Source organism: Chenopodium album, chromosome 21, assembly GCF_948465745.1.
Source record: "Chenopodium album chromosome 21, dcCheAlbu1.1, whole genome shotgun sequence".
NCBI lineage: Eukaryota > Viridiplantae > Streptophyta > Magnoliopsida > Caryophyllales > Amaranthaceae > Chenopodium > Chenopodium album.
Genome location: NC_137854.1, coordinates 330,418 through 357,473, shown reverse-complemented (window position 1 = coordinate 357,473; position 27,056 = coordinate 330,418). Strand labels below are relative to the sequence as shown.

The window sequence follows — 27,056 nt, the reverse complement described above, 5'->3', positions numbered from 1 at the left end:
AGAGAAGCTTTTTAGTTGTAGGAGAATAAATGTGAATCAGGGCAGCAAATTCGCAATTACGACTGAGAACTCTTGGACAAGTAGCAAGTGTTTTACCAATAATCACTTAAGACTAATAACATGAACTTCAGTCTATTATCAAACCAGAAAGATCAAGTTTACCCTCTATCTTCAATGAAACAGATATATGATCTCTCAACATAACAGTTACATAATCAAAGAGGTCGAAAGATCTATAGGAATCACATAAATGGCATGATTCTTAGCACAATACTCGGCAAGGCAATTTAAATGAACTTTTCATGGAAGATGTAGAATAACAGTGTAAGTGTGCCACACTGCCACATAGACTTTATGCAGTGACCAGTGAAGGAAACAACTTTAGCCTTGAAGATACTTTTTCACAGGGTGACAATTCTAAATAAGTCAGCTGTGATATATTTTGCATACAAGATTTACAGTAAACAGGAATTTGCAACCATTTGTTAAAGCAATGGACTTCTCTGTGTTACAACTTTTGAATGTTGTTTTAGGTTCTTATTGATATCAATTACCCCCTCTTCTGCTGGTTGTGATAATCAGTAGATGTAAGAAGTGGACTTCTCTGTATTATAACTGGTTAAGTTGTTCTTATAGCCTGCATCAACATATAAAAAAAAATAATAAAAAAAAATCTCATTTTAAGGAATTGACACCATGATTGATAAATTAAATTAGTTGAAACCATGCCTTACCTTAGTTGTTGGCACTAAGACAATGTGGAAGAACTTTATAGGGATTAAGTATGCCATTCGGGTCCATCAACCTCTTGATAGAAACCATTAATTGTACCTGTTTGAAATTTGCCAGAAGTTTCAGACTTTAATAGGAAAAAATGATGTATGAGAAAGATAGGCAAGAAATGGGAGCATATAGTTGTCATGAAAACATCTAACAGGTTTATCTGTCCTGTTTCAGTTAGCAATTTAGCATGGAATTCAAGTTTGCAGAATGGGTATCTTATTAACCACAATATCAAATGCATATCCCAGTGATATATATACATATCAGAAGAAAGCCATGATTCAATGCAAACTGTTAATAGATTATATACTGCGAAATAAAAGGAGAGAGAGAGAAGACATGCACGCAAGCTAAGGAACTGAAATCTGCAATGGAGAAACATTTTAACATAACTTCTTTTACCCATTTCTCCTTGCAGGGGAGGGGGAGCAGCTTACAAAAAAATTAATGCAAATGAAAAAGTTAACCATTACCACTTCAGGCGACTTGCTGTAGTAGAGTTTATTTGCTTTCATCAATCCAATTCCATGCTCAGCGCTGATACTCCCACGATGCTTAGATGTCCACTCATAGACAAAGGGCTCAATTTGTGCTAAAATCTGCAACACTCACTTATTTGAGGAACAGTATTCAGCATGCTGTTCAACCCATCCAACAAGCTAGAAAAACTTACATCATCATCATACTGAGGAGATGTTATATTGAGGTGCAAGTTGCTATCTCCCAGGTGGCCGTACCCCACAACTTTGACTGGGTGACCTACAAATGGGGCCAAGCTAATGCTAAGACTGAAATCTGGGAGAGCTAGATTCCCATATCTTACCATTGTGGTTAAACAAGGAAAACTTCAAAAATTGGTTTATTGACCACAAGTCCACAACAAAGTGCAGATACATAACATTACTAAATTAGTCCGGCAATAACATAATCCTTTTTTTTTCGTTTTCACAATGTAATTTGCACCATATCTTCCAGTTTAGTCAAAATTAATGATTCACATGGATATTGTACCGTCACTTGAGCATCTTCATGGCTTTCACTGAAACCTACTTAGACATAGGGTAATTCAAATTATGAAAAACACATGCCACCATTACATTGTAATTTACATATATCCTCCTTTAAGCATCATTATAGCCTGCTCATCCATAGAGAAAGGCCTCCCTATGAAAGAAATACTTTCTTATCCATATCTGAATAATATGCCCACCACTCCAGAAATGACACTAAATAATAAATCATAGTACCTAGCCTAAGGCTAAAAGAAAACAAAGAAAAGCCTGATATACCAAGATGCAAAGAAAACAGAGGGCTTTACCTAGGCGTGCTCGCATTTCATCAACAAGATCATACATCTTCTCCAAAGGTAAAGACAAATCATACTTGTATACAGCCCCAAACTTCATCAACGCTTCTGGTATACCCTGCAAATATAGTAAAAAACCTGATGCTACGAGCCCAATGAAATAATAGAATATGAATAGCAAGATCCAATGACATGTATAATGCAAGACACCACATAATACAAGGAAATAAGCAGAAATGGAAACGTTTAGGTGGAAACTGCAATAACTATGTACAAAAACATTATGAGAACATATAAGAAAGTAGGCATGAGTTTCATGGCAACAAATAAGAGAAGTAAATATAACTAGCAAGGTTATGGCTTGTTCTTAAATGCTTCGTGACTCAATCTGCAGCATATGAAATCAGTATCTAAAATAGAAGATGGATAGTTGTCATAATAGGGGGGGCCAAGAATCCCAGAATTTGAAATAATGGAATTGTGAAGATAAATCTTAGCTACATGAATTGACAATAAATTCCCTCTAAGAATTCATGATTCGTGGAAAAAGACATAAAATGGGCAATCATCATTACATATTATGAGAAATAATAATAGAAAGGTAAAGGTTGAAACCTCACGGATACGCCAAAATGAAGATACTTGATTAATGTCTTGTGCAACCACACCATCTAATATTAAACCACTTTCCATCAAGCCAAACAAAAACGTCTCAAGCTTCTCTCTGGATACATAAGCATCATCCAATTTCAGATATATCAATTACTAATCATTATTTATAGGAAAATTTGTCAAAAAAAATCTTTTAAAAGCACCATTTTGCGGAAAAAAACCTTTTAAAGCGTTTTTGGCAAACAAAAACCACTAACATGCATTTTTTTGTAAGATGAAACCTGTATGTACTATTCCGGCATTGACTACGATTTTCAGGCATTGACTTCTTTATTTTTGTTATTTACACCTAATTGGAAGCTGAACCTCACCAACAAATTGCAACTCATGCCGGAGCAAAAAATTGTAATTCATTTCTGATTAATTAAACCTCCCTAACCACCAAGGTCCACCACTACTTTGTCGGCTCACCGCTAATTTAACAACGAAATCGACAAAAAAACCCATTTACAAGTGAATGAGCAGTTTCACTCATACTACCATACGTTCATCCCTACCACCCAAAAACCCACAACCATTACCAATTAACCACCCCACCCTAGAAAAATCAGATCCAAGAGATAGAGATGGTGCTCCTGTGAGATGCAATTGGTGGAGATTGGTTGAGAATTGAGGAAGGATGGTAGTTAGTGTTGGTGGAGATGGGTTTGTTTCCATTTTTAATTTTAATAACTTACCCTTAGCTTTCTACTGGAAGAACAACACAATCGGCAATTGAAAGCTCGACCGGGTGAAAGTCGACTTCAAAAACCAAGGCAAGCTTTTCCAGTGGATGCTATGACAACGAAGATTAGGAGGAGTTTTTGGATCATAGGGTTGTTTATGGTGGTGATTTTAGTGGGTTTATTTGCTGAGTTTTGTTGGGATGGATAAGAGGGAAATAAGAGAGAAGGAGAGTGTAAATAGCAAATTAATTGGGTGCACATAAGAAAAAAAAGAGGTCAATGCCTGAAAATCATAGTCAACGTCGGAATTGTACACATTGGTTTCATCTTACAAAAATTGCAAGGTGATGGTTTTTGTTTGCAAAAAACGCTTTAAAAGGTTTTTTCTTACAAAATGGTGCTTTTAAAAGTTTTTTTAACAAATTTTCCTTATTTATAACAATATCCTGTTGGCAACCAATAAAATAATATGTAAGCAAACTACGCATACTTTTCTTCAAAGTTAGCAAGATGTGTGGATGGGCCTCAGTTAGGAGTCAGGCTAAAGAAAAAGGGAGGAGAGACCAAATCAAACAGAGAACCTAGCAACAGAAGAGAGGGGGGGGGGGGGGTGGGGTGGGGGGGCAGCCTAAGCTTGGTAGAGCCCTTAGCTACTTGGACAAAGATAAATGCACAAGTATATATATGTTATAACTCTTATAAGTACCACCAATCTAGACATCGTTGATAGAAGAGAAACACCAACATTAAAACAATAAAACATGCCAACTGTTGTTGCCTTCGTAGATACAAAACAGCAGCAAACCAACAACTAATTTAATAACTTCAGATACATACCTATCATAGGATTCATCACTCCCTGTGGTCTCAATCAGAACATAGAAGTTGTGCACAGCAGGAGGCAATGGGTTTCTAACACCTTCTAGATTATTCAACACCTGTAACAGAATCAGCTAGTTCATTCTGTATCTTATTGATGGTTCATTGAAATTAGACATCAAAGGTAGAAATTAGTCATCAAATACCTAACTGAATGTTAATAAAATGACAAAAACAAACTAGTGTATTCTCCAAAAAATGAAAAAATAAAAATAAAAAAAAAAATTATAAAGAGACTAGAGAAACCTGAAGTTTTATATGGTTAGATAGCATAGAATAATATGAAGAGAATGCCAGTAAGCCACAAAGGTAGAAATTAGTCGTCAAAACCCTAAGTGGATGTTTGAATGGGAAGGAAAGAATAGAATAGATTGAGCTTTTTTTTCATACTTTACTATAGCTGCTATAATGCGAGGAGGACAGGAGATAACTACAGTAGTATATTTGTCTCTGGAATAAGGGTAGTGGCAATATACGTGACAGAGTTGTGCTTGTGCTTCCAAAGAATGTATTGAAGAAATTATCAAGAGAGTCATTTGCAAAAGAGAAAGACACGTTCCCCACAAAATTATGTTCTAGACATTCTGAAATATCTAAAACTCGCGTTAAAACGAGAAAACAAATTGCCAAAAAAATATACTTCCGGTCCAAATTACTCGCAACTTTGGGGTATTATTTGTGAGATATAAAATATTCCAAAGTTGCGAGTAATTTGGAGCGGAGGTAGTAGAACCAATCATTGATGGTTTAACCACAGAATCCCCATGTAATACTTTAAAATAACAAAATTTGTGGAAGCAATTGCAAGATATGTCATATTGTTAGGGCATATAACATTTAAGTGACCAAAAATACCATCACAAAATGTTCTAGCACCTATAAATCAGATAACAAACTAAATTATCTAATTTCCAATTTTCCCTTGGTCAAATTTAGCTATTTGAATCTAAATTGGACACCATAGACACAAATTTGTTTAACAAATCTTGCTTTATATTAACAAAAGCTAGCAGTGCAGCCAGAGATGCAAGTTTTAACAGACGTTCAAAAATCAATTTTTCAGATATCAAGCATGTGTATGTAGATTTGCAACATTTGCAACACAATACAGTTTAATACTATATCTATCAAAGAAAAAGCTTACTGCGTCCATTGCATGACTATCCAAGAACTCGAACGCTGATAAGACCTCCCCAAGTTTCCTTCTGGCTTTAAATAAAAGTTTCTGTAAGAATTACATAGGAGAGATTAATTGGTTGAATTACTTTTTATCCCTATTAGACATCCATGCCAACAGACTTTGTTTTCTGTAGCCACGGGAAGATAAATAACCACCTCAGAGATTTCATTGAACCCAAAAGTTTTTTGAATAAAGGCAAGGTTCAAACCATTTTGAACTTACTTTTTTAGATTTCAGATAGAATAATAACTACATGCCAGAAAACATACTCTTGAGTTTACAGTGCAGTAGGAGTATATTAGTTGGTCAGATTAAGCAGATAAGTACACATATACAAATATGGTTTTTCATTTCTTTCACCTTTCTGGTAGAGAATCCACACATTGAATCCTACGAGTTGGTTAATACTTGGTTTAGTTTGCTGAACATGCAACACTCAAAGGAAACGTTCTCACAAGCTATCATAACAGGTCTGCTCAATGTTGTAAAGCAAATGAAGATATAAGATGAAAGTTGCATAACCCTTTGAATCTGTGATGGATAGACAAAACATTCCATAACCCTTTGAATCTCCGATGGACAGACAAAACTCTAACTCTGAATATAAGTTTATTTCTAACCACCAGGTTCCAAGCTACAGCATAAATCTATTCAGTCGTTCGGTGGCACCACTGGACACTGATTGTTCACAGTAAGAAAATTTAACTGTTCACTACTCAGACTTAAAATAAGAACACAACTTATGATCATACATTCATACATAAATATGATAGGCATTACAAGCTGGATGCTAGCAAGGTACCTGACAGCTGAGATAGTCTTTACATGCCAAAAAGGCAACGTTAGTAGCAGACAGCTTTGGGGGAGTAAGGATGGAAACTTTAGTCACAATACCAAGCGATCCTTCACTTCCTACGGCCAGAGAAGCATATATACATTACTTTTAGGGGGCAAAGATTGCATGTTATTGTTCACTTACTTAGACTTGCAAAAATAAAAAAACAACATAATCAAAGTTTAGTCACATACCTACAAACAAATGCTTCAAGTCATACCCAGTGTTATCTTTGCGTAAGGTACCCAGCATGTCCATCACAGTACCATTGGCTGAAACAGCTTCAAGGCCTACAGAAGAATTCTCATGTAACTGCTGTACTAGTAGCTGATAAAATCATTTCGGATGTCAAGATGAAAAAAAGAAACCAACCTAAAATTGAAAAAGTTTCTCATTAAACAATGTATAAATTTTTCTTCACCAACTTAAAACCCAATTGAGTACAGTGGTATGTCTACAGAAATAACCTACACAAATAAAGTACGCTACATATGTTTTTCCTGTTTATCTTGCATATAGTCACATAGTGCAGGCTAGTCACATAATGCCACTTCAATTCATCACGGTAGCTTACTCAAAAGAAATGACATAAGAACAGCAAAAGGGACAAGGTACATGCACAGAGACATATGATGATATGAATAAGGCCCTTTGCCTTGGTCTTCCATTTATGAAATACCAATGACAAACCCACTTCCCTGGGTGAAATGGCATGTGCCTTTAGCCAACCAACACGTTTATTGCCTTTTGGGCCTTGGAATACTACCCAGCACTATAAGTCTCCAAGCTATATCCAACGATGTGCCTCTTCATACATAGAAGGTGGTTAGCAGAATATAAAATTGGACCTATTGCAAGGTACACCACATAATATCTCTTGGTCTGTCCAATTTCCAATGCTCTCATCCTTATCCATGCTTAGCTGTTGTCTACCAACATCCCAATGGCAAATATCAAGCAGTTACTAGTAGAGCTGTCAATTCGGGTATTCAACTCGGGTTTGGGTCGGGTCAAATTAGGTCTCGGGTTAAATCAGGATCAGGTTATGTCGTGTCAATCTAGTTTCAAATCAGGTTCAAATTAAGGTTAGGTCAATTCCAGTTCAAGTTATAATGGGTCGTACAGCTTTCGGATATAGGTTGGTTTCAATTCGAGTTAAAATCAGATCGGGTTCAATTTCAGGTTCGGGTTGTGTTGAGTCGGGTTTGGATGGGTTAACAAGATGTGACATTCGGGTTCAGGTTCAAGTTCAATTCTAATAAATATCAATGTGGCCGAGTTAAACTATATAATTACGCCTTCCATAATTTGATCAAGCATCATCAAGAATTTATTAAACCTATATACGAGTAAAAGAGAACAAAAGTTATATAAGCTAAACAAAAGATTTTATTAAATCGGATTGAGGGTTTACAGAATTATAACAGTTATAAGCTGAATAAAAGATATATAAAATTGTATTAAACCTTCCATGACTCAGGTTCATGTTTTAATTGGGTCGGTACTAGTTCAAGTTCGAATTGTTTTCGGGTCGGATTAAATTGGTTGACAATTACTATCTGGTGAGGGGCAGGTTCGGGTTCATGTCATAAAGTATTAAATCAAATGGGTTTTCGGTTAAGATCACGTCAGGTTCAAGTCAGGTTACAGGTCACTAGTTTCACCCCATTATTCGAGTACAAACTGGGTTCTGATATTTGTCCGTTAAGGTCGGGTTCTCACGTCAGGACAATTTTTAACAGCTCTAGCTATAATCCACACTTTTTGAGAAAATTTTGAGGTTTCGAGGCTCGGTGGGAAAAAGTGTTGAGACCCTAGGGTATATATCTCGGGGTCATATAATGCCGTTTGAAACCATATATGATCATTATAAGTTGTCATAAACGTACGTGGTAGGCTTGAGTTTACGAAATCAATGCAGGTTGTGAACGTGTAAAATGACCGTTTAAGGGCATATTGGATGGTTCCACCGACCCAATTGAATACCCGGAGGGTATTAGGAACCATGGTAAACATCTCGGCAATTTTAATTTTCGAGCGAAAAAAAAGGTCAAAAAACTACAAAATTGAAGGCTATAATCCACTCTTTTTAAAGAAATTTTGAGGTATTGGGTCCGGTGGCGAAAAGTGTTGAGACCCTAGAGAATATATCTCGGTGTCATATAATGCCGTATAAACCTTATATGATCATTATATATTGTCATAAACGTCCGTGGTAGGCGGTTTACGAAATCGGTGCAAGTTGCGAACGATTAAAATGACCGTTTAAGGACATATTGGATGGTTCGAACGACCTAATTGGACACCCGGAGGGTATTAGGGACCATGTTTAACATCTCGGCAATTTTTATTTCCGGGCGAAAAAAGGTTAAAAAAATTACAAAATCGAAAGCTAAAATCAACGCTTTTTTGAGGAAATTTCAAGATTTCAGGCCTAGCGACGGATAGTGTTGAGACCCTAGGGAATATATCTCGGTGTCATATAACGCCGTTTGAAACTATATATGATCATTATATGTTGCCATAAACGTCCGTGGTAGGCTTGAGTTTACGAAATCCCTACAAGTTGTGAACGGGTAAAATAACCGTTTAAGGGCATATTGCATGGTTTCACCGACCCAATTGGACTCCCGGAGGGTATTAGTGACCATAACAAAAATCTCGGCAAGTTTTATTTTCGGGTGAAAAAAGGTCAAAAAAAATTACAAAATTCAAGGCTATAATAATAAACGCTTTTTTAGGAAATTTTGAGGTTTCGGGGCCGGGAGGCGAACAGCCTTGAGACCCTAAGGGATATATCTAAGGGTCATTTAATGCCGTTTAAAACCACATATGATCATTTTATGTAGTCATAAACGTCCGTGTTTGGCTTGAGTTTACAAAATCGGTACAAGTTGCGAACTGGAAAAATGACTGTTTAAAGACATATTGGATGGTTCTAACGACCCAATTGGACTCTTGGAGAGTAATAGAGACCATGGTAAGTGTCACGGGAAAATTTGAGAACCAACTTTTTTTTTTTTTTAAGTTAGGGACCAAGGAGGTTCCCGTGATGGCGTCTAGACCAAGCCTAGATCAGCTTAACAATCAAAACACAGAAGACAAACGCACACAAGGAAGAGACAAGCACCTACAACGAGGAACACTTTATTATTTTCGTGGCTTTACAAATTACAAGGAGTTTCTCTCTCTAGAGCTCCCAAATTCAATGCCCAACAAATGAATGCCTTGGCCTATTTATAGGCAATGACTACAGCCAGTCAAATAGGAAAAAATACCTACTATGCCCACTACACCCATGATCTAGTAACTGCCCACTACTTAGATGCTTACTTGGATGCATTTGGCCTTGTCCACGTACTCAAGGAGTTATCCACATTCAGCATACTCTTGTAACCGCTTGGTAACCGTCAAGCCCCACTATGCCATGTCCCCGTATTTTTAGGAGGCTGCATCAGTGTGCTTGAGTGGCGCTCAACCGTCTGTACGTAACTTCCCACTCCCTTAGTGCTCCTATTTTCTAGGGGCCACTAAGTGGGAGGAGTAACTTCCATCTGACGTGGCATTATCCCCTTAGAATAACTACCCACGTCCATGGTTACGCCCCACTACACTGGAGTCCCTATTTTATAAGAACCGACTCCGGAGTGGTTAACCGCGTCTCCGTTTGACCACGTCAAAGGTCCGGTCAACTTAACCGTTGGTTAGCCCACCAGCATCATGGTCCTGTATTTTAGGAACCATACTTAGGCACGTGCACCCTCAGCATAACCGTCCCGACAATTTAGGGAGAGTGGTGCATCGTGGGTGGTTACCTCAACCGCCCACAATTCCCACTACTTAGCCAATCCCTAGATTTAAGGCAACCGTATGCAACCGTGATGACTAAGCATAACCGTCAAGGAGTCCCTACTATTTATAGTCCACTAAGGAAAGCTTTGGGTAGACAATCTACAAGCCATGGTCGTTCCTTAGCATCTAGCATGTGGCCACGTAAGTCCATGGTTTCGTCGAAGGCACCAAAGACATCGTTGACCTCGTAAGGATAGTTGGCCACGTAAGGAAACCCGGGTTGCCCTCGTTCCTCCATGTCGGAGCCACTACGGTTATTACCATAGAGGCCCTTAGCATGATCCTAAGAGCATCCCTTAGTCAAACCACGCACCATATAGCAAGCATGCACCGTAGTAAGACCTCGGCCTTCGTTAGTCCGCCCGCACCCATCCTGGACTACTGAGTCGGTTTGTCCTATCGAGTGTCCACCATAGCCATCCATGTGTGCTATGGTCCCCATAGGCCATCCTATGTCCAAGACCATGCCTAAGGCCCCTAGCCTTAAGGCCACCCTTGGGTCAGCCACTGACCCCTTGAGTGAGCACTCGTCCCCTATAGAGCTTTATATGGTACTAGCCTTAAAACCCTAGTGAACACCCAACTGACAGTAACACAATAATGGGCTTTCTAGCCCAATCCTTGAACCCAACCTTGACCTCAAGGCCATGTATGATCTATTAGGGTCCCAATAAGTCCCCTCAATAAGTATCAAAGGTTGTTATGGAGTTTTGCCCAACCAAACACTCCGGGAATCTTTTTAGTGCGCGCGCGCGCATCCTAGTCTAAGGCCCATGGCCTAGCCAACTATGGCTTTGCTAGCACCACGGCCTAAGCACTTGGAGGTCATTTACATTAACCTCACGTGCCTTAGGCATGGTAGTGAGCTATTCTAGCCTCACTTGGCTCGTCCGTTCCGAACCGAGCATACACTTGCTCGTGTGGGCAAGTGAGAACCCGAAGGCTTTGCGCGCCTATTCGGGGTAGTCGACGGCCTCGCCTAGGTCGACCAAAACGACTGTGACAGTAAGCTTCTCAACAATTTTAATATCCGGGAGAAAAAAGGTCAAAAAATTACAATACTAAAGGCTATAATCCACGCTTTATTAGGAAATTTTGAGGTTTTGGAGTCCGGTGGCGAAAAATCTCGATGTCATAACATAAGATCATTATATGTTTTCATAAACGTCTGTGGTAGGCTTGTGTTTACGATATCACTGCAAGTTGTGAACGGGTAAAATGACCGTTTAAGGGCATATTAAATGGTTTTCACCGACCCAATTGGAGTCCCGGAGGCTATTACGAATCACGGTAAATATCATGATAATTTTTATTAACTGGCAAAAAATTGTAAAAAAATTACAAAATAGAAGGTCATTAATCAACGCTTGTTAAGGAAATTTTGATGTTTAGGGGCGAAAAGCCTTGAGACCCTAAGGGATACATCTCGGGGTCATATAATGTCGTTTGAAACATATATGATCATTATATGTTGTCATAAACGTCCGTGGTAAGCTTGTGTTTACAAAATCTGTGCAAGTTGCGAACAGATAAAATGATCGTTTAAGGGCATATTGGATGGATCCACCTACCCAATTGGACTCTTGGAGGTATTATGGACCATGGTAAGCTTCTCAACAATTTTTATTTCCGGGCGAAAAAAGGTCAAAAAAAATTAAAATATTGAAGGCTATAATCCACACTTTTTTAGGAAATTTTGAGGTTTTAGGGTCTCGTGGCGAAAAACCATAAGACACTAGGGAATATATCTCAGTTTCATATAATGCCGTTTGAAACCATATATGATTATTATGTTGTCATAAACGTCTGTGGTAGGCTTGAGTTTACGAAATCACTGCAAGTTGTGAACGGGTTAAATGACTGTTTAAGGGCATATTGGATTATTCCACCGACCCAATTGGACTCCCAGAGGATATTAGGGTCCATGGTAAAAATCTCGGCAATTTTTATTAACGGGCGAAAAAAGGTCAAAAAAATTACAAATTTGAAGGTTATAATCCACGCTTTTAGAGGAAAATTTGAGGTTTCAAGGCTCGGTGGCGAAAAACCTTGAAACCCTAAGGGATACATCTCGGGTTCATATAATTCCGTTTGAAACCACATGATTATCATATGTTGTCATAAACGTCCGTGGTAGTCTTGATTTTACGAAATCACTTCAAGTTGTGAACGGGTAAAATGATCGTTTAAAGGCATATTGGATGGTTCCATTGACCCAATTAGACTCTTGGAGGGTATTAGGGACCATTGTAAACATCTTGGCAATCGGGTAGATTTTGACAGCTTAAGGGTCTCAACACTTTTCGCCATCGGGCTCCGAAACTCAAAAATTCCTCAAAAACTGTGGATTATATAGCCATCAATTTTGTAATTTTTTGATCTTTTACGCCCGAAAATAAAAATTGTCGAGATGTTTACCATGGTCCCTAATACCTTCCGAAAGTATAATTGGGAGGGTGGAACCATCCAATTTGCCTTTAAAAGGTCATTTTACCCATTTTCGTGCATGCATCTTGGATTGGCTATAAGCTCTCACGGGGCCTTTACGTTGCCGGATAATGGTCAAAAATGTGTCCCCCAGAATATTATATGATCCCGGGATTCATCTCGTAGTGTTCTGTGAAATTCCAACACCAGCTCCCGACACCTCCTAAATCGCTTCGATTTCATGTATTATAGCAGAGTTGTCGATTTGGGTATTCAAGTCAGATTTGGGTAGGGTCAAATCATGTCTCGGGTTAAATTAGGATCTGGTTATGTCGGGTCAATCTAGCCTCATATCAGGTTTAAGTTTGGGTCGGGTCAACTTCAGTTGGGTTTATTCTGGGTCATTCATCTTTTCAAATATATGTCGGTTTAAATTCGAGTCAAATTAAGGTCGGATTCAATTTCAAGTTCGGGTTGTGTGTGAGTCAAGTTTGAGTGGGTTAATAGATGGTACATTCGAGTTCGAGTTAGTGTTGAGTTGGGTTTTGGTTCAAGTTCAATTCCAATAAATATCGATGAGCTAAGTTGAACCTATAATTATGCCCTCCATAATTTGATCAGCTTTATCAAGATTTATTAAACCTATATATGAGTAATAGAGAACAAAAGGTATACAAGCTCTGAATCGGATTGTGGGTTGGGTACTAGTTCGGGTACAGATTGTTGTCGGCCGAATTAAATCGGTTGACGGTTACTCTCAGGTCGGGAACAGGTTCGGGTTCAGGTCAAAAAGTATTGGATCAAATCGGTTGTCGATTAAGATATGGTCAGGTTCAGATTGGGTTACAAGTCACTAGTTTCACCCAATTGTTCGGGTACAGGTTGATTCAGATCATTGCCGGTTCAGGTCGAGTTCTCAGGTGGGTCAATTTTTGACAGCTCTAGTTACTAGGATAAGCCACACACTATAGCAAACAGAGGTGTCTCCTTAGGGGCATTGCTCCACAAAGTCCATGCTTTGAACAATAAACTAGAGTCAACAGAATGTGGACCATGCATATATAGGATCTACACGCACACATATGTCACACACGCACACATGTGTAGCCTTGCCATCCATGGGCAAAGACCATGTAGCAATACTGTCAACACAAAGCAATGAGGACACAAGCTATCACATGCATTGAGCTTAAAGTAAAATCAGTCTAGCCATGCACAATAGAGGTGATCAAAATTCGGGTCAGGTCGGGCCAGGCCTTAACACAATTCCTCGTGCCCAAACCCGTAAAAAAGTAACGGGCTTGCCAGGTCAAAACGGGCTTTTCGGGTTTTTTCAGGCTGGGTTATGGCTTTTTAACTAAAAATGTGTTTTTATACTTGCCCAAACCCGCCCTATTTTTGGGCCGGGCCAATGTTGATCACCTCTAATGCACAAGGGTCCAATCCATCCTATTCCCACTTAATGTTCTTGCTGAGTCAATCTTCTCATAATTCCCCACCTGTCTCTAGACTTAATCAGCCACTCTTTCTCACTTGTAAGCTAAGAATGCCAATGATTATTTCATCTGAAAGTCAATCTAAGCATTTCTATTTCAGCTAAAAAATTTTGTTTAAAATTTGCATCAGAATTAGTCTATGTCTAACCTCTAATTGAAGTTCATCATTCATTACAATGGCGAAATTCAAAGACAAGCATCCTATTTGATTTTCCATTAGCAGATATAGATCCAAGCAAACAACATAGTAATTATGTAGGCTTAAAACACCACTATTTTACATTTCTTTTGCTTATAGCTAAACTTTTATGAAATTGTCATTTAAATTATTTTTAAACATCTGCAAAGGTATTACATGTTGACAAATTAATAAATGGAACTTGGGATAAGGGAAACCTAAATGCAAAAATACACTACCTAAAACATTTCCATGCAAAGATCCGTAACGAACCAAGCGTAAGCCACCAGCATTGGTAGAAACATTTCCACCTATCTGACAGCTTCCTTTGGCTCCCAAATCAAGAGACATCACAAATCTAAAGCATAAAAAAATTCAGCATAAGTAATACATACAAGATCTGAAATAGCACTGCAAAAAAAATAACTTGAAGACTTAAGGATTATACTACTTTTCCTAAAGCTGTCATGATAGTATCACACAATCATACATACTATACAGACATTTGGAAATGCAAGATAAAAGTGCACAAGTATACATAAAAGAACAAGTTGATACAATATTTGAACACATAATAGAATAATAAAACTGAAAGATCCTTCACAACCTCAAATTATCAAATTTCAAATCGCGCTCATTTTTCAATGACCGAGTAGCACAGTTAGGCACTTAAGATACCATACATATGAAGTACAAATTAACATAAGCTTACCCTTCATTGTCCAAAAAAGATTCCAGATTTTCCAATATGCATCCTGCTTCGCAAACCAGAATACCACTGACCTAAAAGATACAAGTTTTTACAATTGGCAGCATTACAAAAATGGGAGCTGAAGTACTATTATCTAATCATCCATTTTAGAAGGCATACCAAAGTTAATGAATAGCACAGGGTTACTCATCATGCATTGATAGAGGGAAAATAATTAATATGAAGAACAAAAGCTATAAGGTCTGTTAAGAGTCTTGAGACTATATGTCCCTTTTGCCACTAATTCCATAAAACGTTTAAGAGTTCAAACAGTTACCTAAAACTTTTGCTAGCATTCCTACATGATTTTTAGAGTAGTTAACTACTACTACATGATAGATTAACTAATTAAGTAAGATAGAAAGCATACCTTATCGAAAGATATGATCTTGTTCATTTGACTCATGTTGACAATAACCTACAAAAGAAAAAGAAGAGAAGCAATCATTCCACATATTAAAGTTGATTCTTTAATCTTTATAGCTTAAATAGACCAGTATACACAGATATCAACTAACTCAATTGGTAAGGTCCGTAGGTATCCAAGACCTATATATATACATGGTTTCCCTTTATAGCTCCAGGCTCCATACAGACCAAAAACAAGGACTCAAGTACTAACCCTGCTCAGGACAGCTTAACAAATTCCAGCAATACAGAGACAACTGTGTAAATCACGTATTTACAGCTTAAACAGCGTCATTATGAAGTCAGAATTTGGTTCAGTCAAGCTACAATCAACTGCTCAAATCTGCAGCACATATTACCAGGACTGGCACATATAACAAAGTTTTCTGACAGCCATTGCCAGTGAGATGTGAAAATGTTGTGTTTGACATAAAGCACACAGCCTACAAGTCAATACTTTGACAAAATGATGGATTAAACAACATAGTAATAACACACAAGTATCATTTTCAAATTTTACGACGTATATTAAAAGAATATTTCCTTGGTAAAATTAAAAGGGTTACAATCCTAATTCTTTTAAAAAATATAATTTTACCTCATCAAAGACAGGCACACTTCCACCAACGAGACCAGTGTTACCCCCTTGAGGGACGATAGCCAAATGTCCAGAGTTGCAATATCTCATTATATGAGAAACCTGGAAAGTGAAACAAAATAGTTTTGATAGAATCATCATAATCCATTTCTCACAATAACCTGGAAAAGCTGTTTCGAGTCTTAAAGCTTCATTTTCTTATAAACAACTTAGTTATAATTCATTTGTACGGGTACAAAACAAAGAATCATAGTTTTTCTTAATAGTTGAACAGTGTTTATATCTGTAAAACATTAAAACCTAGCGTTCCACAGAGATTAAATCCTATTTCCATGTATGACATTACAAGTACCACTGTGATGAACAAATGATTCTTCTACACCGAGATCATGATTAATAACATAGTTGCTTTCCTCTTTGGTGGAAATAGAAAAGAAAAAATGGACAATTACCTCTTCAGTGGTCCTGGGTAGTAGCATAAGCTTGCTTGAGCCTTGGTACTTATGCATCCAATCTGTGTTAGCAGGCTGAAGCCTATCTGGGTCCTGAATTACATTGTTCTCCCCCAATATACTCTTAAAGTAGGTGATATCCTTGGTATTAATTTCTGAAAATGATGCACTTCTCTCAACTGGTGCAGATCCATAAAATCTTACCGGAAGATTTGAGCTTCTCAGAAAAGTACCCTGATGAAGCACTCTGCGATCTATCAATATGTTGTGTAATTGCTGAAAGCTCTGCCTCTGTTGTTCAGTGAATGAGCTTAATGATGTGAAACTTCTACCAAAGTTAAACATAGAGCCTGTAATAGTTTGATGTTATCTTATGAAATTGCATCCAAATTTTTTTTTTATGCTAAGTGGAATGTATGATCCACCAGGGTACTTCTTCTACTATGAGTCTATGATACTTATCCACTAAAAACCCCCACATCTTCTTATACAAAACCCCTACTAAGGTAGGAGCGTATGTGTTGCCCCTTGAGTGCGAAAAGAGCAACAACAACAAAGCCTTATGGACATGAATTGAAATTAAAAAAAAAAAAAAAAAAAAAGCAACAATCATTAAAATCCGTTGTAGCATCAAACCATTTAGAAGATCAGCACTAAGTCATATTAGTAAAAGCCCTGAATCCTTTGGCCTGTTAGGTAATTTCCTTGTCCTTGTCGTACTGACAATGAAAGCAAGTACAGTTATCCATAATTTTTTCAACGAAATTGACAAACAATTACTCCCTCCAATCCTCAATGCCTCTCTTTATAATTTTTGGAATTGATTTGACTTGATGGACTCCCCTATTATGGATCACCCTCCATTTAACAATAATTTTCTAATAGTCATACAAGAGTTTCAAATGTTGGTATACATTATACAATACTTGATCCTTGGTATCAATTAAAAATGAATTTGACAAATACAACTCCTAGTGTGGAGTTGTGGACAATGAATGTCGACTTGCTTAATTGATCAAAAGTATTGGGGGTAAAACCCGAGACACGAAATCAAATCTCATCTACACCACTGCCTATCCATAAAACGCAGACCCTTGACCCACTTCTTACCGCCCTCTTTTCTCCAATCTCTATCTAATATAGTTGCTACTGTATTTAAACATCAAAATTCCAAAAATACACAAAATTAAAAGAGTAAGCGATAAATTCAAAATAATCATTGTTATGCTACTTGATTTTAGTTCAAAATTTGAATCACTACAACGAAAATTGATTAGCAAAATAGAATTTCACAATTTTCAGCCAATTCGCACAGAAATAGTTTTGGGGGAAAAAAAAAATCAATGGAGAGATAGAAAGAGAAGAAACCTGAATCGGAGGATCGAGAAGTGAGAAGAGAGTTGGGAAGTAAAGAACGATGATTGGGGGAGAGAGGCCTTGAAGAAGCACGCCATTGCCATAGCAGTGCATAAGCTCGTCGTTTCTCCATTTTCTCTCGCGAGTTTTTCTTTTCTTTTTTTTTTCCCCCCGTTTCCGGAGTGATTATTTTTAGTGGCGTTGGTAATGAAATACGGCACCTGCCTGCATCACGCATGAGACTTGACTCTTAGAGTATACGGAAATGGTGATAGCTAGTATTCAAAAAAATATAATGTTGATTTCTTTCGGGAAAAAAAAAAATATATTGCTGATAGCTTGGCAATTTGATACTCTCTAAGCTCCTAATGTGTTACCTAATCATCAATAACTATATACGTGCAAGTCTTGATTAGTCTTATAAAAGACGACGTATGATTCATTATTACAGTTGGTAGTGATTTTTTAAATTAATTGAAAATTAATTATATAGTATAATTATTCTGTGCAAATTAATCCAAGATGAAGAAATTGTGACCATCAATACCATTTTGTGCAATGTTTTGGTTTGCCTCAACCAACTTTTCTTGAATGGTTGGGAGTTGAGAACAACAAGATGTTATTCAGCAATTCAATGCAATTTTGTCGGTTCAAGTTTACACACATTGCCAAATGAAACGAAAACCATATGAAAAAGGGTGAAAATTGAGGGCATGGTCAAATCAAAAGGTAATGGGTATTATACTCCTCCATTGTCCTTGCCCATGAGCTTCAATTTTACCGTTGACCCACCATCATTAACAGTTTCATTACAAAGCAAACAACGTTCTATAGGTTCCAATCTACAAGCTTCGCTATGTATCCAAGTTGGTCAAATTAAAATTACATTGTTATCCCTTTTTAAATTGAAAACATTTTTTAATATACCTTTCATATGGTTGTTATGCACGTCAAAAAGATCAACTTGTATTTTCTCGGCCGCAACAACTCTATCCAATTTGAGGACGGGAGAGATGCAAAAGCAGCGCTCCACAAAAACAAGGGCGACAGCCGCACTCACAGTCTGAGAAGCTCGCACAGACACCCATCAATGGCGTCGTCTTGTTCGTTGACAACATCGTGGTCGTCGGTAGTTAACCGCCCTCCTTACTCCCTCTGCATTCATCTCCACCGACGATGTGCCTCTTTCTCTCTCTTCCGTCACTTCCGCAACCCTCCTACTACCAAATGGGCCGCCACCATCCCTACCTTCACCCTTTCTCTTTCCAGAAACTTCTCCAATCTTCCTGATGCCCTTATTCTCCGACATTTCATGCCTCGTGCTTCTCTCTCTCCTCCTGAGATTCTTCCTGGGTAAGTGTTGTTCTTTATCTCACTTCCTCTTGTTCGCTATTGTTATAATTTGCTTAATTCTATGAATTATGCCTTTAATTGATGATTTGGTGATTATGTTTCATGTTATCCATTGTTTTCTGGCCTTAATTACACCAAATATTATGATAAATTGGATGATTTTAGGCTTTTTGTAAGTCCACGTTAAACCCTAAATTTCGATTTGCTAATTTATTGAATTGTTTTAAAAAGGGGAGCCTTTTCTGTTAAATCATAATTTTTTGATATATGACTCTAAGAGAAGCAGAAGATTTTTAGAGGGTATGCTTGTGGTATTGTATAAGCTACAGAGTCTCATTTATGGATCAATGATATATTGTGCAACATCTTATAGTGCAGTGGATTGTAATCACATTTAACTTCCTATACCAAGAAAGGATTTCCCACCAACTTTGCAATTCACAAATCTGATACTATTTATTATCATTTGAACCTTGATGAATCACTTCTATACTTCATTTGAACTCCATAAGTCCATTGCAGACTACACAATTTCTTTATGTCTTCAGTTTGTGGGGGATTGTATGTCTTTTAATATCGCTTGGTTTCTAAGATGGTCTTTCCTTGTTGCTTTCGTCGATGTTTGTGTAGCAATTTGGAGGTTTCTGAGGCTCCTCAAAAAGGTCGTGTTTATCATGAGACATATGGTTGTCAGATGAATGTCAATGACATGGAAATTGTATTGGCTATCATGAAGAATGCTGGGTATAATGAGATGGTTGAGGCTCCTGAGAGTGCAGAGGTCATCTTTATCAATACTTGTGCAATTAGGGACAATGCAGAGCAGAAAGTATGGCAACGTCTCAACTACTTTTGGTTTCTGAAGAGGAATTGGAAAACAAATGTTGCCCAAGGGAGGTCACAGTCTGTCCGTCCTCCTAAAGTTGTGGTTTTGGGATGCATGGCTGAGAGATTAAAGGATAAGATACTAGATTCAGATAAGATGGTGGACGTTGTGTGCGGACCTGATGCTTATAGAGACCTTCCACGGTTACTTGAGGAGGTAGATTATGGTCAAAAAGGGATAAACACTCTTCTATCTCTTGAAGAAACTTATGCTGACATAAGTCCAGTCCGAGTTTCAAAGAATTCCATTAGCGCTTTTGTCTCTGTTATGAGAGGTTGCAACAATATGTGCTCATTTTGCATTGTTCCATTCACAAGAGGTAGGGAGCGCTCACGTCCTGTAGATTCAATTGTTAGAGAGGTGGAAGAGCTTTGGAAGGAAGGGGTTAAAGAAGCAACACTCCTTGGGCAAAATGTGAATAGCTATAATGATGCATCTGGAGTTGAAAAGGATGTTGAACCTGGAAACAATTGGGAACTCAGTGAAGGCTTTTCCAGTATGTGCAAGGTGAAAACAACGGGCCTACGCTTTGCTGACTTATTGGATAGGCTTTCCACTGAATTCCCTGAAATGCGGTTCAGATACACATCTCCACACCCCAAAGATTTTCCTGACGATCTGCTGTATCTTATGCTGGATAGATATAATATCTGCAAAAGCATACATTTACCTGCTCAATCTGGAAATAGTGAAGTACTTCAAAACATGAGACGGGGCTATACTCGAGAGGCATACTTGGAACTTGTAGAGAAAATTCGCAGGATAATTCCAGATGTTGCACTGACAAGTGATTTTATATGCGGTAAGGATACTGTGCTGCTAAATATCCAATTTTTAGGTTGCATTATAGTAGTATAACCACAGAGACGAGATATGGATATCTATTTATTTATTTATTTTGATGACCTCTTTTCAACTTTGGTACCTACTATAATTGTGTATAATTTTACAGGAATTACTTTTCCCCTACTTCGTATATTATTTGTGTTCCTAAATACAATTCATGCATGTGCCTTGTGGATTACCTTCTTTGCAGATCTATCTTGGAAAACTTATATGGCTCTAGTATTAAGCCAGCTCAGTTTCCTCTGATATTCAAATTTATATATTTGTGGGGCTTGATCTTGTTTAATAAGCAACTGTGTCAATGTAATTGTTGACCTGTTGATCCCCATTCAAAAGTCTCATGCTGTCAATTGTCTTTCCTGCAAGCGCTTATCTTGAAATTTAGATAGTGTTAACTACTCTTTCTATCCAGAATAGTCACATTTTTCTCAACCTCTGATATTATGGATATGTTCTATAAATATACCCTGCATAGTAGTCGTGTTATTTCTATCTTCTCCCCATTACTTAATAATCAAACCACTGCTATACTAGGGAGTCTCTATCTCGTTATTTTCCTATAGAAATGATTAGAAAAAATGGAGTTTTACACATTCAATCATCATATTTTTGTTGTTTAATGTTTTGTAGACCATGTGTATTTATTAATTTATATCTGCCAATTTTTGCAGGCTTTTGTGGGGAAACAGAGGAGGCATTTAGAGATACAGTTAGCCTCATCAAGGCTGTTGGCTACGATATGGCATACATGTTTGCCTACAGCATGAGGGAGAAAACTCATGCCCATAGGAATTATACTGATGATGTTCCTGAAGATGTCAAGCAAAGGAGGCTAACTGAAATGATAGAGACCTTCCGTGCGAGTACCGGTAAGAGGTATGATTCTGAGGTTGGTACAATTCAGCTTGTGTTGGTAGAAGGCCCCAATCGAAGAGCTCCTGAAACAGAGCTGATGGGTAAGAGTGACAAGGGTCATAGAGTTATATTTCCAATTATGCCATTGGCTAATAGAGATAGCCAAGACGAGAATAAGCGAAATCCTGGAGTTGGTGACTTTGTAGAAGTCAAAATATCAAGATCCACAAGAGCAACCCTTTTTGGGGAAGCTCTTGCAATAACCAAACTGAGCTCATTCTACAAGGTTGCGGAGGAAGAAGCCATGGTTTGTGCTGGTAGATCATGATAAGGTTTATGCCTACAATATGTAATTTATACTCATAATTTGCCTTTTTGTACTAGGAAATTTTGGTTAAATATAGCGAAACTTTAACCATTTAATTGTCTCCCCACTGCTTCATTTGTTCTGCCAATCAATCTGCCATGAATACTGGCTTCAATAAGGAAGAATATGTGAAAACTGATGCTTGTCCCGTGAAGGAAACATGTAGGAGAAGCAGGACGGCTCTCTGCGTTAGTGGTGGGTGTCAATGATCTGCTATTCTGCTGTTTGTAGTTTGTACAGAAACTATTGGTGTACCCTTGAACTTTGACTATTATTTTTCGAGACAAAGTTGAAACTTCAGAAGTTGGGAATTGGAAGAAACATGAATGGTGAAGCCTCCTTTGTGTCAAGTGAATGATGAATGACACAAACTCCCTTGCTCAGTTGCTCCTGTTATGTTGGTTGGTAGATTGTACTATATCTTCAAATAAGTTCCTATAAGGTTCGATCAAGCTCTATAAAGTTCAGAAGATTTCAGGTGACTCAAATTCACCCTTAATCATCATATAAAATTGTTGATGTTCTAATAATTAATGGTCGCTTTTTAGTTCTTTATATGAGATGCAAGCCTTGATTGATAGTCGTATGATATTTATAAAATTATTTATTTTACTGTGTAATTCTGTAGAATGTTTAATGTTAAAGAAGTACATTATTGACGACATAGCAAAAAAAATTATGTTCCAACACTTACACGGAAAAATCACAATACTGATTTGGTGTTACTTTTGTTTTGAAAATGATTTGAATATCAATTTGGTGTATTCTTGTTTTGGTGCATATCTATGTTCCTTGTTAAAGTAAGATTGGTCCCTATTGAATATTGATACGGGATTATAAAAAAAAAAAAAAAAGGCAATTTCAGAAGATACAAGGTTAGAAGGTAATGTCTTTGTTGAAGTTTTTTTTTTTGACAAAGAGATCTATTAATTAAAAAACAAGATTACAACCTAAGCTAAGTAAAAGGAAATAAAACACCACACATACAATAAACTCTAACACATACAAACTAAACTGAAACAAAACAAATACTGGTAAAATGTGGCTTTTGCACTTGATGGAGGCTTGATTGTTGGACGAAATCCACGAACGGTAGTGGTAAAACTTGTCAAAACAACCGACACCTGTGGTATGCCTTGACATCAACCCATAATATCTGTTGGCTGCACTGAAGAAGAAGATAGTGTAGAGACTGGGGTAGAAACCTTGAAATGGAACCAAAGGACACCAATAGAGCTTGACAAAACATGGGAAAAGTAAAGAGAACGAGTATCCATGGCCTGATTGAGAGAAACTTGCGAGCAAGACTTGATGCTCACAATAAGAGCAATCCCAATGACCTATAGTCAAGTGGGATTCTTGGCTCATTACTACAACTTGAGTCACATTTCCTTGTGACTCAGTACCCATTTGAAAGGGTACGGTTGGTCTATCCTCCTTGAATGGGATAAGACACAACTTCATTAGAGCGCTATGAACCCCCAAACATTGTGTAAGGGGAGCCTCTTTCAGATAGAATTTTTTTAAAGCAATGACTTTAAAGATCATTGCAAACTGACAAAGGGAATAACCTTTCCTTGTTAATTCCCTCTCGACCCTCATATACTCAATCAAAGACCAAGAAACATAAAGCTGCGTTCTGCCACAAACCACTGCTATAACACTACCCATAAACACCCTGCATTCTAAACCCTGCAAATCTGCAAAGTGAAATAGGCTAAAACCCTTTCCCAAAAATCTAACCCTATAGAGGAAAAAACATAAACATCCCAACCCCAAACCCACAAACAGAAATAACTCCTGTGTAGTAAACCAAAGGACAAGCACCTGCCAAGTCCGAACAGCAAAACCCCGAACTACCTCCCTTCGCCCCTGTACCCACCAAGGAGTAAACCAAGAAGCAAAACCATACAGCCTAAACCATGGATAGCCAACTACAACTTCAAACAAAAGAACTCCAACTATAAGAAGCCTAATTACCAGACTTATTAGGGAAAATAAACTAAACAAACACAACATAAAACTAAGAGAACACGAATAAGGCAAAAAAAAAACTGACCAAGAGATTTAAGGCTAAACTAACTAGAACAAGGAAAAGGAATACAGAGGGGAGTGACCAATTAAGCCGAAAAACTACCTCACCGGCGGAAACACACCCGAAAAACTTCGGTCAACCGTCAAGGCCAACGCAAGGAAGCCGTCTCACCTGAATCAGACTTCGATTAGCGAGAAAACCCTAACCTTAACTTCACCTTTACCGTCGGGAAAACAATTAACGGAATTCCTTTCGACGGCGGCGTTAAGACTAGTCTTGACTCCTTGTTTCGTTGGAGAAGAAGCTAAACCACTTGACGACACCAAAAAACAAGAACCACCGATGAATTAGGCGAACAAATTTGTTGTGGAAACTCCTTGTTTCCAATTCCCAAACAAACACCTAAAAAAATAAAGCAAACTAAAGCTAGTAAAGAAGACCAAGACTCGCCGGCGATGGCTAGGAGAAGAACGCCGATCGCCCGCGAGCAGAGGATGAGAACAGGGGAAGCGGTGGGGAGATAAGGTTGGGGGTTTTCTAGAGAGAGAAGCTGATGGTCTTGTCTGAAGTTGAACCAGTGAAAGTGGACAATTTGCAATTTCCATCCTATGTAGGAACAGTCTTCTCCTCACAAACCAGTCTTTTCTGGTATTATCAAAGACAATTCTATTGGTAGCTACTAGCTAGTACAGTACTACACGCATTTATTTACACCATCATCCATTATAGCAATGATAGTGGGCTACATTTCGAAAGAAAGGGAACGCGAAGAAACTTAAAAAGTAGACCAGACTCGTACCCAATTACTAAACTTAAAACTAATTTAGAGCTGATCCAAATAAAAAACTAGCTCCTCATTGGAAGTTACACTTTGTTTGGATAGGAAGAAATGAAAGGAAAAGAAGAGAAGAGAAATGGAGGGAGACAAAATCTCTTGTTTGGGTAAAAGATTGGGGGAAGGAAGGGGGAAGGAGAGGGAGGGATCCATTTTCCCTCTCTCTATAATAACCATAATCTCTCCAAAATTGGAGAGATTTGGAGGGAAAATGGAGCTCACCTTCCCCTCCCTTTCTTTTCCCTTCCCTTCCTCCATTTTCCCTCCCCTTCTTTTCCTTCCTTCTTTGCTATCCAAACAAAGCGTTAGTCACAATATACCAAAATATGACGTGATTGAATCAGTACTGATACATACGGAGTAGCTTGTTTTAGTGTTTTCATCCTCTCTAACCATAAGCTTACCTTGGAATTCTATTTAATTGTTGCTTTATGAGAATATTCCTTATTCCTAAGTTGTCTAACTTCCTTAACCGAATCAAACTACTTGTGAAACGTTCCATCTCGATAAGGCTCTTCATCTTACATTAGAAAGGGTTGACTTGTAAGATGTAGCCAATAGGCTAGATTTTAAAAGGAAGAATCTAGGGCAGCATGAATAACCACGCACATTAAAGAATGCTGTAGTTTGTTTGGCCAAATGAGTGGAAGCACTAGCCCTGTACATTGTAGCACTCCTACTTGTTAAGGCGTAGCAGCCCACCCAAGAATAAGAAAAAGATGTACAAATTAAAGGAAATTATTAAATGTAAATTAAAAAGTGTAGAGAGTAGTAGCCTATAGTTTGCAGGGGTCTATGGGCTTACTAGCAGAGTAGTAGTGCTCCAGTCAGTTAATGCTCTCAACAGATGAGAACACACGTTGATATTGCTGCCTTTTGTTTTTTTTCTTTATTAATCTTTGTAACATTCATCCTTTTACTACCAATTTTTCAAATGCTGCTGTATTTATTGTATCTGATCCGAGTATTCCTTCTCATTTGCAGGGATGAATGCTGATTTTCAACCTTACAGCTTCCGCATTGTCAGAGACATTTGGTATTTCAATTTGGATGTTTATATTTCCTTCTTTTTGCATTTTCTTAGCTACTTAGCTAGGTTATACGAATTCCTTTAGGGGCCTTAGTTAATAACATGTCAAAAATCAAGTTTTGTTGAGGTGTGCTGTGCTGCATGTGCATGCTAGAGAGGCTAATAATTGTACACTTAATAGAAGTTGTCACATTACTCAAACCTTTTAAACTCGTGATTTTACTAGAAACACCTTTTGACTAGTTGTCCTTCTCGTAATTTCTCACGTCTCTACTGCTCAATGACAGTTGAAAATTAGCGGTATCAACCTACTTATAAAAATTTGGTATTCTAAAGACATGTTGTATCTTTATTAATAAAAAAAACATTCGGCATGTAACATTTATTTTCTTTGGGACGTAGTATGTACACATTATTTTTCCCTTAAATTACTTTTCTACACTAGACCACCAGACCCATATGGGATATGGCCATATTGATGCTACTTGGTGTCCCAGAGGGGCCATCTGTATAGGTCAATTGGAGCCAGCATGGGTTGGTATCCAATCCAATCCACCCATCTTCGAATCCTGCCGACCCTTTCCATGCAGTCCTCGATCACACACTTCTGGACCTAAGTACAATATCCTTCGTTTAAGAGTAATATTAGGTTTAGGCAGAGATATGTTAGAATTAGAAAATTATCATAGGTATTGGAACCTAGCTTTTGTATAAGCTGATTTGATCTTGTATAAATGATTTAATTTAATAATTCTGTATAGATAAGGTCATGGAGTTTCCAGACAAATATTTATAATCCTTGCTCATTCACTGCACCAAGAAGGTGGCCCATCCTCGCAACCCCCTCTCCTCCCCTGGCCTCCCCTATCATTTTGCATAAAATCCTACGCAAGTTATACTGATGTGATTAATTTAGGACGGAGGTAGTATATCTTTACGTAGTATAATTTATTAAATTTTGCTAAATTAATATAAAAATTATGGTTGAAAAAAAAGTGCGGCCTTTGTTTC

At 37.8% G+C, this 27,056-nt stretch overlaps 2 protein-coding genes across 3 annotated transcripts; one reads left to right on the top strand and one right to left on the bottom strand.

Moving 5' to 3' along the window:
- Positions 1–277: 277 nt before the first annotated feature.
- On the bottom strand, positions 278–18,134 carry LOC145601161 (D-2-hydroxyglutarate dehydrogenase, mitochondrial-like). 2 transcript variants are annotated; one of them, XM_081657112.1, is made up of 16 exons: positions 17,851–18,131; positions 16,483–16,832; positions 16,031–16,132; positions 15,395–15,442; positions 14,986–15,056; positions 14,513–14,631; positions 6,515–6,610; positions 6,288–6,397; positions 5,450–5,530; positions 4,264–4,364; positions 2,705–2,813; positions 2,102–2,207; positions 1,457–1,542; positions 1,257–1,382; positions 735–831; positions 278–637 (listed from the first exon to the last, which is right to left on the bottom strand). In XM_081657112.1, the coding sequence occupies exons 1-15, from the start codon at positions 18,074–18,076 to the stop codon at positions 736–738; spliced, it is 1,827 nt and encodes a 608-aa protein (XP_081513238.1). In that variant the 5' UTR covers positions 18,077–18,131; the 3' UTR covers positions 278–637; position 735. The 2 variants fall into 2 exon arrangements, 1 of the variants encoding a protein (XP_081513238.1); XR_014104353.1 differs by lacking the exons at positions 278–637; positions 1,457–1,542 and having other exon boundaries at positions 17,851–18,134.
- Positions 18,135–18,784: 650 nt separating this feature from the next.
- On the top strand, positions 18,785–22,870 carry LOC145600121 (CDK5RAP1-like protein). The gene is made up of 3 exons (XM_081656011.1): positions 18,785–19,191; positions 19,822–20,879; positions 21,595–22,870. Exons 1-3 carry the CDS (start codon positions 18,929–18,931, stop codon positions 22,104–22,106), a joined length of 1,833 nt encoding a protein of 610 aa, XP_081512137.1. The 5' UTR covers positions 18,785–18,928; the 3' UTR covers positions 22,107–22,870.
- The last annotated feature ends 4,186 nt before the right edge of the window (positions 22,871–27,056 follow it).